The sequence below is a fragment of the Brassica oleracea genome, chromosome C5, assembly GCF_000695525.1.
Source record: "Brassica oleracea var. oleracea cultivar TO1000 chromosome C5, BOL, whole genome shotgun sequence".
NCBI lineage: Eukaryota > Viridiplantae > Streptophyta > Magnoliopsida > Brassicales > Brassicaceae > Brassica > Brassica oleracea.
In genome coordinates, this window is record NC_027752.1 from 3,013,161 (window position 1) to 3,029,782 (window position 16,622).

The window sequence follows — 16,622 nt, forward strand, 5'->3', positions numbered from 1 at the left end:
GGCTTGGCCGAATCTTTCATTAAACGTATCCAGCTGATAGCCCGGCCTTTACTAATGCGGTCTCGACTCCCGGTATTAGCATGAGGACATACAGTATTACATGCAGCAGAACTGATTCACATCAGACCATCTAGTAAGCATAGATATTCACCATCCCAGTTAATCACGGGTCATGAGCCAGACGTGTCCCACATCAAAACATTTGGATGTGCCGTTTACGTTCCAATTGCTCCACCACAGAGAACAAAAATGGGACCACAGAGACGGATGAGAATATATGTTGGATATGACTCCCCAACAATTATAAAGTATCTTGACCCAACAACCGGTGATTTGTTTAAGGCTAGATACGCAGACTCACAGTTTGATGAGTCCACATATCCGACCTTAGGGGGAGATAACGGCCAGCTGAGCAATGAAATCGAATGGTCTCGACCATCAATATCTTGGCAAGATCCTCGGACTAAGGAATGTGATATGGAAGTCCAAAAGATTATACATCTTCAAAAGCTAGCTAATCAACTGCCAGATTCATTTGCTGACCCAAATAGAGTGACAAAGTCATACATACCGGCTTGTAATGCACCAATAAGAATAGACGTCTAGAAGGGACAAGGTCAAGTGGCTACAGAGTATATACAACGTCTCAAACGTGGTAGACCTATTGGTTCCAAAGATAAACAGCCTCGGAAGTCCAAGAGAGGTGCTGGATCCGAGACCATCAAGGAAACCGTCCAAAACATTGATGAACCGGCCAAGCCGACCAGAACGGTCGAGCCAAGTGAGCCGGCCACACCAAATGATCCGACTGTTCCAAATAATGGGGTTCGGGACGCCGAACTTCATGGGACACAAGGGCCGGACAATCAGGAGATCTCTATAAATTATATGATGTCTGGAACGAAATGGAACAGAAATGATATCGACGTCGATGATATTTTTGCTTATAAAGTAGCACTTGACATCATGGAAAAAGATGAGGATCTGGAACCCACGTCCATATATGAATGCATGCAAAGATCAGATTGGATCAAATGGAAAGAAGCTATAAACGTGGAGTTAGAATCATTAAAGAAAAGAGGCGTTTTTGGCCCTATAACCGTGACACCAAGGGATGTCAAACCAGTGGGATACAAATGGGTTTTTTGTGAGAAAGAGAAATGAGAAAGGAGAAGTAGTGAGATACAAAGCACGGCTTGTAGCACAAGGATTCTCACAGAGACCAGGAATAGATTATGAGGAGACTTACTCCCCTGTGGTGGACGCAACTACATTACGATATTTGATCAGTCTGGCCGTGAACGAGAAACTTGATCTGCGCCTAATGAATGTAGTAACTGCGTATCTGTATGGCCCATTGGATAATGAAATTCATATGAGAGTTGAAAAGGGTATTGAGCTCAAAGATAAGAAAGGTTCTCGAGAACAACATTGTATTAAGCTGAATAAAGCCTTATATGGTTTGAAACAATCAGGTCGAATGTGGTACAATAGATTATCAGAGTACCTAATGAAAGAGGGTTATAAGAACGATCCAATAAGTCCATGTATTTTTATAAAGAGATTCGACAACAAGGGCTTCGTGATCATGTCGGTTTATATGGACGACCTGAATATAATTGGAATCCCTGGAGAGATTTCTCAAACAGTCGAATGTCTAAAGAAAGAATTCGAAATGAAAGACTTAGGAAAAACTAAGTTCTGTTTGGGACTGCAATTTGAGTATGTAGAAAATGGAATCCTTGTGCATCAAAAGACATATACAGAAAAGATACTCAAGCAGTTTAATATGGACAAGACTCATTCCTTGTCGAGCCTATGGTCGTAAGGTCCTTAGACCTTGAGAAGGACCCATTCGGACCAAAGAAGCCGGACGAGGAGACACTCGGACCGGAAGTGCCTTACCTAAGTGCCATTGGAGCCTTAATGTACTTGGCTAGTCATACAAGACCGGACATCAGTTTTGCTGTGAGTTTACTGTCTAGATTCAGTTCATGTCCGACAATTAGGCACTGGAACGAAATAAAACATTTGTTCAGATATCTGCAAGGAACAACATACCTCATATTATTCTATATGAGCCGACAAGGAGATAGCTTGGTCGGATATGCAGATGATGGGTACTTATCTGACCCACACAATGCTAGATCTCAGACAGGATATGTGTTTATACACAGTGGGGCTGCAGTATGTTGGCGGTCCACAAAACAATCCTTAGTGGACACATCCTCTAATCATGCCGAGATCATAGCCATGTTTGAAGCAAGCCGAGAGCTTGTGTGGTTGAGGAACATGACCGGCCATATCATAAAAGAGAGTGGCCTGGCCGTGGGAAAGGAAAAAGAAGAGCCAACGATCATCTATGAGGACAATGCAGCTTGTATACCTCAGCTCAAAGATGGATACATTAAGGGAGATAGAACAAAACATATCTTGCCCAAATTCTTCTTCACCCACGACCTGCAGAAGGCTAAAGAAGTTCAAGTAGTTCAAGTTCGGTCCAGTGACAATTCAACCGATCTTTTCACCAAGTCTCTGCCAACCTCAACGTTCAAGAAGCTAGTTCATCAGATAGGAATGCGCCAGCTGAAGGATCTTCAGTGATGCCTTCATCAGGGGAAGTGTCATGTGTTGTACTCTTTTTCCTGTCTACGGTTTCCATTTTTTCCCACCTTGGGTTTTTGGTTTTCCTATAGAGGTTTTAATGAGGCAACGTCGTGCATGATACAAACCCATATGGTTATAGCATCTAAGGGGGAGTGTTATAAATCATTAAGTGGATGACCCATAACCATGACCAAGACAAGGTCCAACCGTGGGAGAGAGAGGCGGCCAAGTTCCTAGTCGGCCAAGGATTACTTGTTTTTTCTTTTCTCTGTTTTAGTAGTTTTTCTATTTCCTGTTGGATTAGCTTTTGGATAATTTCCTTTTATCTATATTTTGTAATTCCTATATAAAGGAACCTCTATTGATCATTAATAATACATACACAGTTTCCTCATTTTTTTACAACAATGTTCTCATTATTCTAGATAGAATTTAATATCATTTAAATTTTGTACTAATTTTTTTTTGTTAGTTGAATTAATTTTATTTAATGATATTTTTATGTAACCAAGATAAATTGTATAGAAATTTGTATATTATTAGTTCAAGTGTAAAAATTTTAAAAATCAGTTAAAGTGATAAAGTGATACAGATGGAGTGCTATTATTATTTTGCATTGTTTACAGTTCTTCTTTTTCTTTCAAGTAAAAGCTTTACCTAAACTATGTACACGTGGCTTCCTTTCTTGATTTTTTTTTAAAAAAGTAAATTTTCATTTCTTTCTTGGTTTAGTAGTTAAAAGCAACAAATCTTAAACCGATTAACCAAAGACAATACTATTATTATTTTGCCGCTTAAGAAAAACACAAAACAAAGGCATGGTGACTGAACCAATCAAATCACCTTAAGAAAAGTAATCAAAACACCAAATCAAAACAAAACAAAGCAAGCAACCCTTCCATTATTATATCAAGTCTTTTTCTGTCAAATTCAGGTTTGGTCTCCAGGAGCAGGAGAAGCCGGCGTTGGGCTTTGGATCCCAAGTTGCTGAGACCGAGTCACCATACGAGCCATTGCTGACGTCTGATAAGCCTGTGGCAACGGCATGCTGTATCCTGCTGGTCCTGGCGAGTATCCTGGGGACGTTGGCGAGTAACGAGCCGTTGCTCTCTGAGCCGAATGAGAGCTCATGCTTGACAATGCGTACGCTCGACCTGACGTTTGGTACATACTCATGCTCCTCATCTTCTCTTGCAACGCTCTCAGCTCAAAGGTTAAAGACTCGCAAAGCCCATCGCCCGCCCGAGCAGACAGTGTCTCTGCCAAGTCTCTCTCACTCTTCCTGAGAAGTTCAGCCGCCGCCCTCACGTCGCCTCCATCGGCTAAAACCTTAGCCTCCGAGATGGCTTGTGAAACAAGGAACCTGTTTCGTTGCCTATCAACCTCTATGGACACCACTTCTTCTCCCGTTAGCTCGTCTGGCCTTTGAATGATCAGTTCCCCTGACTCCACACGGACTGTCTCTCTCGTAACGGGATCTTTGTAGACGCATCGCACCTTGAGCAGCGACATGGATTCAGATTCGCAGCTCGGAATCTCAAGAACCACGAGGAAGTCCCTTTCTTCCTCTGCGTACATGTCTCCGACACTGATCGTACCGCTTCTTCCATCAGACGAGATGCTGTTTCTGTAGCTTCCTGCTTTTATAGAAGATATCTTCACTCCCTCCTGGTGAACGCATTCGATCTCAACAACTTGCTCGAGAACCACAACGCTGAGAAGCCCTCCAATGCACTGCGCGAACGCGTCACGTATCACAGTCTCCGTCTCGATAAACGAGAACGTGCCACTAGAGACTCGCGAAATCGCGTGCATCAGCTCAGCGTCGTGGTCAGAACCGAACCCGAAGGCATGTATCGGAACCTGGCTAGTGGAACTCGGGAGCAAAGACTCGTAATTCGTTCTCTGACGGCGGACACCGAACCCAAACTGAGAGAAAGTGTAGTTGTCCTGCCCATCGGACAAAAGCATCATCACTGGAACAGGGCTTCTACAGCGCCGGTCCTCAATCACCCTAGCGCCAACCTTGAGCCCCTCTGCGATGTTAGTGCAGCCGTCAGCAACCAAGGAGTTAACAGCCTGGATGGCCTCTCGTTTCCCCGCCACAGACATCACCTTAAGAGGGAACAGCCTACGAGCATCGGAGGAGAATACAACCACAGAGAGCCTGTCCGTCTCGCCAAGATTCTGAATCACAAACCCCACGGCGTTTTTCAAAAGCTCCATCTTGGCCCCATCCATGCTACTACTCACGTCGAGAACCGCGACGAGATCCAGAGGAGCACGAGAAGGCACCTCATCGCTCACAACGCCCGCCTTGAGATGAACAAGAACAGCAAAATCACCAAGAGTAGTAGCCTGTTTCGCCACAGCAGAGACTTGTGGGACAAGTTTAACCTCGAGAGGAGGAGGCCCACGCTGATCACCATGGGCCTGGGCCTGGGCCTGGGCCTGGGCCTGGGGTAAAAGCTCGTCGTCTTCAAAACTTATTTGAGGAGGGGAGGATAGGGGCGGGACAGGGAGAGGGATGTGGAAACGGGAAGGGGGACGACTGTTATCAAGAAACGAAGGGACTTGTTTCCACTGAGTTCTGCAGAGAGGGCAGATCTTGTTTCCGTGTTTCACGTTGGTGGTGATACAATCGAAATGAAAAGTGTGACAACACTCTGCAGTGAATAACGCCTTTCCATCTCCCTTCACAATCTCATCCAAGCAAATCGCGCATTCATTCTGCAAAATTTCGAAAAAAAAAAACTAATTTTAAACCAAAAACCCTAAAAGAAATTAGACAGATGGTGAGAGAGAGCGAACCTTGGAGGAAGAGGAAGGCAGAGGGGGAGGAGCTGACGGATCGGGTCGGGTCGAGTCAACGGATGATCGTGAGGCATCATCGGTGGAAGAAGGGTCTTGGATTTTGGGAAGATTGAGAGTTTCGTTCGGGTTCTCCATTTTTTTTTCACGGTAGAGAAACTCGGGAACACAAAATCAAAAGGGAGTTTTGGAAGGAGAGAAGACGGATAGAGTTTGATGAGAAGAAGACTTGGAGAATAAGTAGACGTATAAGAGGCGGTTTGGAGAATAAATAAGTCAATTTTCCATTTAAAAAAGTTGCCAACCTTTTTTTTTAAGTACTTACCTTTTTTCCAATTGTTTATTCTTCAACTATGATAGACCTTTTTTCCAATTGTTTATTCTTCAACTATGATAGAAATAAAATAAATTTCTGAGTGTGAATTTATTAACTTTAGTTTAAGGATTGCCTACCAGTCAAATTAATTAAATGGGAAAAAATCTATCTAATATTTCAAGTATTTACAACTAATAAGTTTAGTATTCAACTATCACAGGCAAAAAAAAAATTTCTTAGTGTGAATTACCTTTTAAAACTATATTGTAGTATTGTCAATGTTAAAAATAAATATGGATTTTTAAATTTAATTATAAGGTCAATTCAGTCAAACCACTTGAACAGGGAAAATAGTTTATTTACTATTTCAAATTCAAATATCTGCAGTCAACAAATTTACTAATCAAATGTCATAGACATGAAATATATCTCCAAATGTGAAGTTACAACAAATTTTAATTTTAATAGTCAGTTTTAAAAATAAATATTGATTGTTAAGTTTAATTTTATTGTTATGCAGTTAAACCATTTTAGTGAAAAGTGTTTATTTAATATTTTAAATATGAAATTAATAAGTTTATTCCTTTACTATGGACATAATATATTATTTACTATTTAGTGTGAGTTGATTGCAAAATTAAGTTTTGTATTGCCAACGTTAAAAAATAAACTTGGATTACTAAATTTAATTTTTAAACATGTTAATCCATTTGAGTTCATATCCAAAAAGATATTTTCAATATTTTTATTTTTGATGCATATATTTAATATGGCGCAGGGGACGGCTTCGAGCTATCGAGCCTCAGTTACTGAGAATGAGTCACCAACGAGCCATTGATGACGTTTTATAAAGCCCACCGTCCGTATGTATCCCCATATTTTAAGAATGAGTCACCAACTCATTGAATTCTTTAAATCAAAATCACTAACCAATCATTTGTTTCCCACCCCAGCCATTTCTTTTTATGTAATAAAACTCGCAGTACACTTGTGGTAGTTTAAATCACCCATCACTTGTGTTGTAATCATCATCCCTGAATCTCGAACGTCGCAATTCAAGAAAACCGTGGGGAACCGTGTCCCTCACTGAATTTGATTCCATAAGTTTCAAGTTATAGGAAATCCTACTAATTATACATACAATATTAGGTTATACAACTCTAAATCAATCATTATTATACGCTAAACATCACAAGATTACATCACTCATCATCAGAGAGACAGACCACATCACTGCTCCTCTGCGATCCACTTCCCAAGTTCTGTTGCTGTTCTTGCTGCTGAGCTAACGCAGTTGAATATGTTAAAGCTTGAGGAACAGCTGATGAGGTTGGAGTAGTTGTCGTGGGGATGGGAACTGAAGAGGAATATGTTAAAGCTTGAGGAACAGCTGCTGAGGTTGGAGTAGTTGTCATGGGGATGGGAACTGAAGAGGAATATGTTAAAGCTTGAGGAACAGCTGACGAGGTTGGAGTAGTTGTCGTAGGGATGGGAACTGGTGAGGATGATGAACTATATGGGTTTAAAGGCAGTGCAGGAGAAACTAGTCTTCCATTGACAGCTAGGTTAGGTGCACTAGCAGGAGAAGCTGAAAAAGATGGAGCTGGGTTGGAGATGAGAGGCTGTCTTGGCTGAGGCATTGGGCAGTGCGTGGAACTCGGAGGAAGGTATGGTGAGCGAGAAACTGAAGACGTATGAGGCTGCAGAGGAGCAGGAGCCGAAGCTGTATAATAATTCCTCAGTGCGCTCATTTGTACTGCTCTCTGTGCTAGCTGCTGAATTCTACCTGGAGAAAGAAAGTGTTACTATGCCTTCATAGCTTTATATCTAAAAACCAATATGCGAACACTTACCCCTTGGAGCTGCGGAGGGATGAGATTCCATTCTGCTCGTACATTTAGACAAGAACGCATTCGTCAACAACTTGTTCATTATAACAAAGTTCTTGCTTGTCTGTAGCTTTGTCGCTTTGGCTGTATGCTCAGCTTCTACCTCATGAAACTTTCTTTGATACTCAGCTTGCAGTTCAGCCATCTTCCTGTCGAATTCAGCTTTTAAAACTGATCTCTGCTCACAGATAATTTAAGAGTCAGTGAAGATTGAGATAAAACGAACCAAAACTGGAGGTAACAGATACTCTGAGAACAAATAACCTTTTCTTCATAAGTCTTCTTTGTGTTCTCTGATTCTCTCCGCAGCTTCTCCAGTTCATGCTGAAATGGGTCACTGAACACAGGGAAAGGTACTTGAGGAACAGGTGGAGTGGCATTCTGTCCCGTAGCATTGTTAAGCTGTGAAGAAGCAGGAGCTGTTACACCTGCTGGAGGCTCCACAACACCTTCATCGACAACGTCTGCGCAAAAGGTATTACCAGATTGTCAGTTTCTCTGGCAAACACATACGTTATACTTAAATGCAAAGGAGCAGTTACTGACTTGCAAAGGTTGGTTGTTCTACTTGAGCATCAGGTTCTGCTACTTCCATTTCACATGCTTCTGATCCAGTTGTGCGAGGCGCAGCCATTGTTGTGTTGTTGTTATTTAAGCCCTCAGTGCTAACTGCTGCCTCAGATTGATTTCCAGGCGAAGAAACTGGTAATGGAGATGCATCCCGACCAGTTTCTACTGCATCTGATCCAGCTGTATGAAGCTGAGCCACTGTTGTAATATTTTGGCCCTCAGTGTTTGTTGCTAGGTCAGCCTGAGTTCCAATCAATGGAGTTGGCAGAGAGCATGGATCCTGAGCACCCATTATTTCCTGCAGCAAATCAAGAACGAGAATGTCAAAGTTGTAATAGTTTCTGACAGTAAAAGAGAACATCTTAAGTTGCGATAATAGGTACCTGGTCTGATACTGCGGTGACACCAGTCTCTACTACACCTGGACCAGCATTGTATGGCTCTTCTGAAGTGCTGATATTTTGGCTCTCAACGTTGGCGCCTGAATCAGGCTGGTTTCCCGTCGGTGAAGATGGCAACGGACATGCAACTTGATCACCCTGTCCAGAGAGGCAATTTAAGACAAAAATGAGACCTAATCAATAACCACACTTCCCTGCTCTTTTTATAGGAAATTTAGATTGAACATTACAAAGATCGATAACATTGAAACCGCAAAAGATAAAGTCTACAATATGGACCTGCTCGAATGCAGCAAAACCACCAGTCTCTACTGATTCTGAAACAGCTGGCTGAGACTCGATTGATGCTTCAACATTCTTGCCCTGATTTTTTTCTGCTGGGTCAGGTTGCTGTCCAGCCGGTGAAGAAGGCAGAGGACATATCTCGTCATCACCCTGTCCAGAAAAATCAATTTAACAAGCAAAAAAGGTATCTGATCGGCACCCACTGTTATTGCAGGAAAAGAAGAATGGGCACTATAAAGATTAAATGAACAAACCTGATCAGATTCAGCAGAATCCCTAGTCTTTAGCACAGGCGCAGGGTGAGGTATAGGCGACACCAACTCGTCAGGAATCTCCTTGTAAAGAGAACAAGCTTCCTCATACTGGTGGTCAAAAATGTTATCAGTATCTGCGCCCGAATGAATAGTTTTATCATTTTCTATTGAAACCAGAGCCTCCTCTCTATTCAACCAAGACTCTAGAGAGGCAGACTTTGCAAGATTTGCAACAGACTGGGATATATCTGCCACCCTTGAGGGAACATCTTCATCTGGTGCCGCTGATGTAACTCTGACGCAATTCGGATATTCTGACGACTGCACGTTCAAGGCCCCATATTCCTCTTGACAGCCAGCTCGAATCAAAATATCAGGCGCACTAAGAGAAGCGGGCTCATTGGGCTGGCTCTTTGTAGCCACATTGTCCGTAGGCTGTTCATGAGACACGGGCGAGATATCCAACGCCTTGTCATTTCTTGAAGCCACAATTTCATGAACTTGTTGAGTGCTGCCACCTGACATGGTTCTTAATGTGTTTTCTGTTTCTGGCAATTGGTTTTCCTTGGCAACCATGCAACTTGTATCAGCATAAGTAGCTTCACCGCTGGCATCATTGCAAGTTTGTACATCAGGAGTATTTTTGGATGTGTTCGATGAGCGTAATCCACTAAGACGCTTGTTGCTTCCACTTTGAATGGGAGCGCAATCTATTAATTCAGCTTGTGCCTGTGCCCAGTTCTCTATCCGACTAATCCAATAGGCTTCATCCTCAGCCAACTTCTTCTTTTCAGCCTCGTGCATTCCCTCTAGTTTTTTGAGGCAGTCATTCATCTCGATTTTGAGATCATCATTCTTTCTTTCAAAATCATCTTCCACCCGTTGAAGATTATCCAGTAAGCTCTGCGAACTTAACCCTGAACAAGTGACACGAATATATAATACTTCCAGCTTTTTCCCATTTTGAAGTTCCTGCTTCTTGTCAGCACTCCTATTCATCAGATCCACCTTTTTTTCCTCGTGGATTTGTACAAGCTCCTGCAGTTTCTTACTGCATTTATTTTTGATGTCGCTAATAGTCTTTTCGACATCTTTTGTTACTGAGCTACGCATCGATTTTGTGTTACTCTGTTCCTGACGCACTGTATCCCCTGAGAGACTTTCATTCACCTTTGCTTGCTTAGAATTAGTACCCAAGTAATCCACCTGCAAACTTCGTGTGCGCCCCAGGAATATACTCTTCATGCAGCACAAAAGAGAATATATATAATCTACCTCTTCTTCAGAGCAACTGAAACCTAATTCCGATTTTGCGCGGACCAAAGATTCTTCGCGGTTACACGTTTGCTTTACGAGCGAGGCTGCAATCCAACTCTGAAAGTGCATCAGAAAAACTTATCAGTATTTGAACTAATCACAAATTATGCAGTAATCTGAGGCTTTACATTGTGGCGTATAAAGCATTAATTATATTAGATATTAGATATTAGCTACTAGCTAGCATAACTAGAGCAATTAATGTAAATTTATATACTATGATCGGAACTTGTAATGCATTCCCACAGAGGCAGGGATGCCACATAATGATCTTATTCAAGAAGAGGTAGAGGATAAAGGAAACAATGCATAAACTATCGAAGTGAATGCTGTCATACCAAGGCTATCTGGAACGCCTGCAATATGGTGGCTGGCTCTGTGCATACACGGTGGTGTTCAATAATATATTCAAGAAACTTTTCAGCTATGCTTGCCGAATCTTCCTGAAAACAAAATGATAAATCAGCCAATTAAACATGGCAGATATACTTTTTGTACAATTCTGAAGACGCGCAACAGAAACAATCACAGAAGTATTCAGTATGGGCACGGCAGTGAAAACACTTATTAGCCAATAGATGAAGATATGAGACCCTAAATGCAGGTACTACATACACAAAACTAATAGCATCAGTCAATATCAGTTTCTATACTTAGTACTAACAGCAAACACATAAACTTTTGGCATAAATACCCAAGGCTGTACTATGCCACAACATTATAAACGAAGCCAGATATAAAAAAAATTAAAATTGGCTTTGACGGAAGCAATATCGCTTAGCTCAACATTAAAAATTTCCATGTGGTTGTAACATGAAATGAGGTAACAATTCCAGATATAATCTGCATATCAAAAGCTAAACTAAGTCGCGCAGGTGGAGAAAGCAACTTACTGAAGGACAAAGTTTTGCCATCTTCGGCTTTAAAACAGCATAGAGACTCCTCTGTGACTCATGCGGAATTTGTCGCCAATCAATGCCAGCTAACATATCCTCTGGGACTCCAGAGATATGACAGCCCAAAGAATACAAGCCAGTAGCACCATTTCCAGTCAATGAGTCATTAGTACCAGAAGCAGATCCACGTGATGACTTGAGTGTTGCAACGTTTGGTGACTCCAAATGCCCTGAAGGAAAGATAGTAAGCAAAGTAAATGGAACATTCAATGAACACTAGAGGTAAAGGAGCAGGAAGTGAACTGTTTTACCCATGTGATCCTTTCCAGAGGCTTTTCTCTCAGCGTTATCTACTGTGACATCATCTGAAGCCTTCTTTTTCTTCTTTAAGTTTCCGCCATTGCCAACTTTGGTAGTCTCCTCATAGCCCTGAAGATGCCGCACTCTTTTTCGACTCCTTTGAGGAGTATCTGAACAGTATTTCCACATAGGGTTCTTTCCACTCAACAGCTTTGACCAAAACATATTTGGACTTTCATCTGATAACTTGACATGTTCTTCACCAAATAGAGTAGCATCAATGCTGTAACTTCCCTGAGCATGCTTGGCTTCCAAAAGTAGACACAGCTTGCCTTCATTTTCTTCTCCAACATCGGAAGAAAGTATGGACGAGAATTCCTGAATCACGGCATCCTTAATAGACTGTTCAAATGGAACTCCTGAACCTGGGGTTCCACTCCCATGGAAGTGTTCCAGCTTATCAAATAAATATGATGCCCCCCACATGAGCAGTGCATGTGTGAGAGGACGGTTTAGGTTCTCTAGAGGCTTATTTTGCCTAGCAAGAATCAGGGCTTTTTCTTCAACTGTAAACACTGAGTACAACCGGAAAATCTTAGTTCTTTCAGAACACGACTCAACCTTTATCTTCTCTAAGAGCTTAAAGTCATGCGATGGATTCAGGCTGCTTCCAAAAAGTATAAAAGACTCAGCGCGTAAGAGTTTAATGCTTTGACTACAGGCACGTATTTCCAGCAGCAGAATAAAACACTCACTCTCCTTGTTGAAATTGTTTATAGCGTTCTTCTTCGAGAGGCAGACCCCATGCTCATAGGAATTTTGACCAAATCTTTGCATCAGAAAATCTTCGAGAATATTACCAAGCAGAAGCCCCTCAGGGCTATGTGTTGCCTGTTGAGAAAAAAAACAGCTATTCAAACGTTCATGAGGCACATATATCGACAACGAAAAGGAGAGGAGAAGAAACATCCCAGTTTAGCATATCTCATAGCTAATATACAGCTCATGATCACATGATCAAAAACATACTTCCATTGTCCAAAGCAAAAAGGCCAGAATACTATGTATATATGTGTATATATTATATATATATATATTAAAACACTGTAGTAAGTGAGTATTTATGACAAACAGAGAACTGTCCTCATTCATAAGTGATGGAAACGCACCTGGTAGAAGACAACTGCTTTTAAACCCTTTGCTTTTATCTGAGTAAGCATTGCACCAAGCAGGGGAAGTTTCCCGCTTGCTTTGACTTCTACATCTAGGATTTCATGCAACTTTAGATTCTTGGTGAGCAGTTGTTTCAAAGATACATCCATAACATATGGGTGGTCACAGGTCTGCCAACAAAATTGCAAACACACGAAGGAGGTATTTAATATCTCCACACATTAACATGAAGAATGAGACTTTAGGAAAACGTGATGCTGACAGACAGTAGTCAGATATCTTAGCAGACCCTAACCTCTCTTTTTTGCACTTCAAGTTCAATGTGTTACGGAAAATCATAAAGCAAATAGACCAGAACCTTTTCCCTAGTAAACATTAAAACCGTAAGGCATAACACCTATGTGACAACCTCTTAGGAGCTGACACATGATACTTTCTAGCAGCAATGCAGTGAACACCTTATCTATTTATACATTTCTATTCTTTTCACTTATTGCCATTGTTAAGTGGGGCCTTGACGCACAAGCACATTGAAGAATAAAATTTGTTATCAAATAAACTTACTTTCCTTACAGAAGTGAGAGTTTCTTCGAGAGCTCCAACAAGATCATTCTTCAACATCGAAGAAAGAGATAAAGAATTGGAGAAGAGAGTCCGACAGTATTGCTCCACCTGTACATCTGATAGCTGCACTGGAACCCAATACTCGGTGTACATCGATAACAATTTGGGATCAAATGATTTATCTTGTTGCATCTTCTGCCTGTTCTCCCCATAGTCTTTGCTTTTAGCGGGTCCACATTCCTTCATATCCTAATGCAATGCAGAATAAAAATATGCAGTTTAAAAGTAAAGGATAAGCAAATTTGACAGACCACCTTTTAACGTGTGACCAAAGTAAGCAATCAGAAACCAACCTGTGCCACCTGATCAGATCCTTGAACTGGCTGAGCAATGCAGGAGCAAACACTGAGATCTTCAAAATTATCATTGACCCTTCAAATTTTTGCAAAACTAAAATTACAATCCATAACATATATTTTAAGTTATATATATCCTAAATATCAAACCAAACTCATCGGTTGAAATTGGCAAATGGTTTCAAAACGACAGACAACAGTCGAAAATTCTTACTTTTGCCGTTTTTGACATGTGCCGCACCTTTCGGGTTGATTAATATTTGTGCACACGGGTGGAAAAGGAATAACCCCATCAGTACTCATAATGCGGTCATCTGCATTTGTACATGCATCCATCACAATTTCTGCAGTGTCTCTTTTTCTTTTCAGAGCCAAGTCTATATCGGTTTCCAAGCTAGTTTCACTGTCACGAAGCTTTTGTGGTTCTGGATTCTCGGATGGTGAACCTATAACACTGCCATCCTCAGTTTCAACCATGGGGGATGAATCAACCACTGTCTTCTCTATATCCTTAGTTACTTCCACAGGAAAATCAGAGCCTTTCTCTAAACCAGTTTCTCCAACCGGCAACCCTTTTGATCCTGAATTCGCATGTGGTGGACTGTTGCCGTCTCTAGCATCATCATTTTCCGCAGTGTCTCTTTTTCTTTTCAGAGCCAAGTCTATGTCGGTTTCCAAGCTAGTTTCACTGTCACAAAGCTTTTGTGGTTCAGGATCCACAGATGATGAACCTATAACACTGTCATCCCCAGTTTCAACCATGGGAGATGAATCAACCACCGTCTTTTCTGTATCCCTAGCTACTTCCATAGGAAAATCAGGTCCCTTCTCTAGACTAAAATCTCCAACCGGCAGCCCTTTAGATCCTGAATTCGCATGTGGTGGACTGTTATCGTCTCTAGCATCATCATTTTCCGCGGGTACTCGGCGAGAGCAACCAACCACTACTAGTTCCTCATCATTCGAAGAAGCATTAGATCCCGTATTGAGATGCCCTCTATACAAGGCCCTGAGACTTCGAGCTGTCATTTCAGGCTTCCCTTTCTTGATCTCATCTGTCGACTCTTCTTCTATGATGTCTATCCTCTTGCCATTACTCTCCTCAACACCCAATGAAGAAGTGTTTGCATTCCTGTCAGGCTTATCCAATAACCCTTTTGGATTCTCCGAAGCTACAGTCTTTCCCTTACCGGACCTTCGCAAGGGACTTGCTGTGGGTTTCTTCTCAGTTCCACCAGAAATTTTAGTAACTGAAGCAGGTGAGGAAGCGAGTCTCCCAGACCTTCTGGTACTAGAAGCTGGAGTTATAGGCTTCGTAGACGGTGTTCCCCGGGTTGACCTCCTCAAAGGAGTGGTTTCTAGCACTGTTGACGCAGAAGCTACCGCTGAAGATCTGGTGCAAATGGTCCTTCCCGTTGAAACCTTCTTCTTCTCATCTTTCTTCATCTTCCTCTGAAATCACACTTCACAGAAACAGAGGCAAAGACTATATAATCAGATAAACGCCTGACACTAAGATCAATTTGTTACAATCTAACAGACGCCTTAGAATCTCTCCACAAAGTAGATGCTGAGTCTCTAGAAATCCCTAAATCGTTCGCTCGAGACCAAAAAAACGAAACCCTAGAAGAAAAAAAAAGAGGAAACGAAGCGTACCTGCTGCACGAACGAGAGAGAGAGAGAGAGAGAGTCTATCGCTTGACGGACTCTTTGAGGTCGCCAATTGCGAGCGAAGAAACGCGAATCTGAGATCTCCGGTGCGGAATCGTCGATGAATCGTCTCTTCGAGCTTATGCAACCTTCACGCGTGTTTGGGGTTGTGCGATTAAAGCGGCAAAGGACAGTCTTCCTTCGTCTCTCGCTTAACGCTTTGTGTGATTCGTGAGAACATTTATATGTCGTTTTATTCGGAGGTTCCTATGTAATTAGTGATTAAATATGGGAAATTGGTCTGAATGACAACGAAAAAAGACATAATTCACTACGTAACCAAATACCCTAGATTTTCGATACATCCATTCCACTTTATGTAATAATGTTATTTTGCCCTCAGTGATGACCGGTGAAACTCGAAGAAAATAAAAATAAAAAATCCTAGTTATTAACTGTTTCAAGTTACTCGTGGCATAATTATATTCACACTTTTTTTTTACCTTTATTTGGTAAATTTTGAGAAATTGATCCACAGTTTTCTCCACCTCTTCGAACCACGTTTCTTCCTCACCATCGCCACCCTCTGTGTTCTCTGAGTTTATTTTTTTTCTCTAAATGTGTTGCAAAAGGACATCGTCTCCACTTCGGGAATCAATTGCGAGAAGACGTCGTTGTTAAGCTATATGGGTTTCCAACCTAAAACCAATTAGTCATAAGAGGAATGACCCATCTGTCTTATATATTACTAATGATCTCTTCCAATACCCGATGTGGGACTTATGTCCCTAATAGTCGTGACAGTCCAATCAGCGAGAAGGAGCACACTGACCCTTTTCCCATTCACATCGGCGTTTTGTCTCAGATCTGTTGCAATACTGTAAGTTCTAGGGTGTGTGCTTTAGATTCTATTCTTGTGATGCTCTTTTTCCCTATTTGGGATGTAGTCGAATCTAAATTGTTAAATATAAACCCTACTTTAGGTTGCATGTCGGATCTAGTAGACAGAGGTCACCGAATCGATTTAGGGTTGAACTTTTACCGATTTGTCTTACTCATCTGTTTACATCGAAGTCTATGGTAATTTTGTTTGGAATCGAGACAAACATAGTATATGTAGAACTATTTGATCGGTCTATGCTATGTGACATGGAATAGCTTAAATTGTTAATCATTCACGTACCCTTCTGTTTTGCACTTCTTTATGATGTAGAAACAATCATAAGGTATTTA

At 41.5% G+C, this 16,622-nt stretch overlaps 2 protein-coding genes across 2 annotated transcripts; both read right to left on the reverse strand.

The window, feature by feature from the left end:
• Positions 1-3,367: 3,367 nt before the first annotated feature.
• Positions 3,368-5,645, reverse strand: LOC106294548. Its single transcript, XM_013730131.1, has 2 exons — positions 5,419-5,645; positions 3,368-5,337 (listed from the first exon to the last, which is right to left on the reverse strand). Exons 1-2 carry the CDS (start codon positions 5,554-5,556, stop codon positions 3,538-3,540), a joined length of 1,938 nt encoding a protein of 645 aa, XP_013585585.1. The 5' UTR covers positions 5,557-5,645; the 3' UTR covers positions 3,368-3,537.
• A 1,143-nt stretch (positions 5,646-6,788) lies between these two features.
• On the reverse strand, positions 6,789-15,626 carry LOC106294547 (helicase protein MOM1). The gene is made up of 15 exons (XM_013730130.1): positions 15,396-15,626; positions 13,954-15,202; positions 13,737-13,815; positions 13,384-13,632; positions 12,816-12,989; positions 11,658-12,537; positions 11,344-11,576; positions 10,789-10,893; positions 9,134-10,507; positions 8,874-9,029; positions 8,577-8,732; positions 8,170-8,491; positions 7,888-8,087; positions 7,588-7,801; positions 6,789-7,520 (listed from the first exon to the last, which is right to left on the reverse strand). The coding sequence occupies exons 2-15, from the start codon at positions 15,183-15,185 to the stop codon at positions 6,937-6,939; spliced, it is 5,958 nt and encodes a 1,985-aa protein (XP_013585584.1). The 5' UTR covers positions 15,186-15,202; positions 15,396-15,626; the 3' UTR covers positions 6,789-6,936.
• Positions 15,627-16,622: the final 996 nt, after the last annotated feature.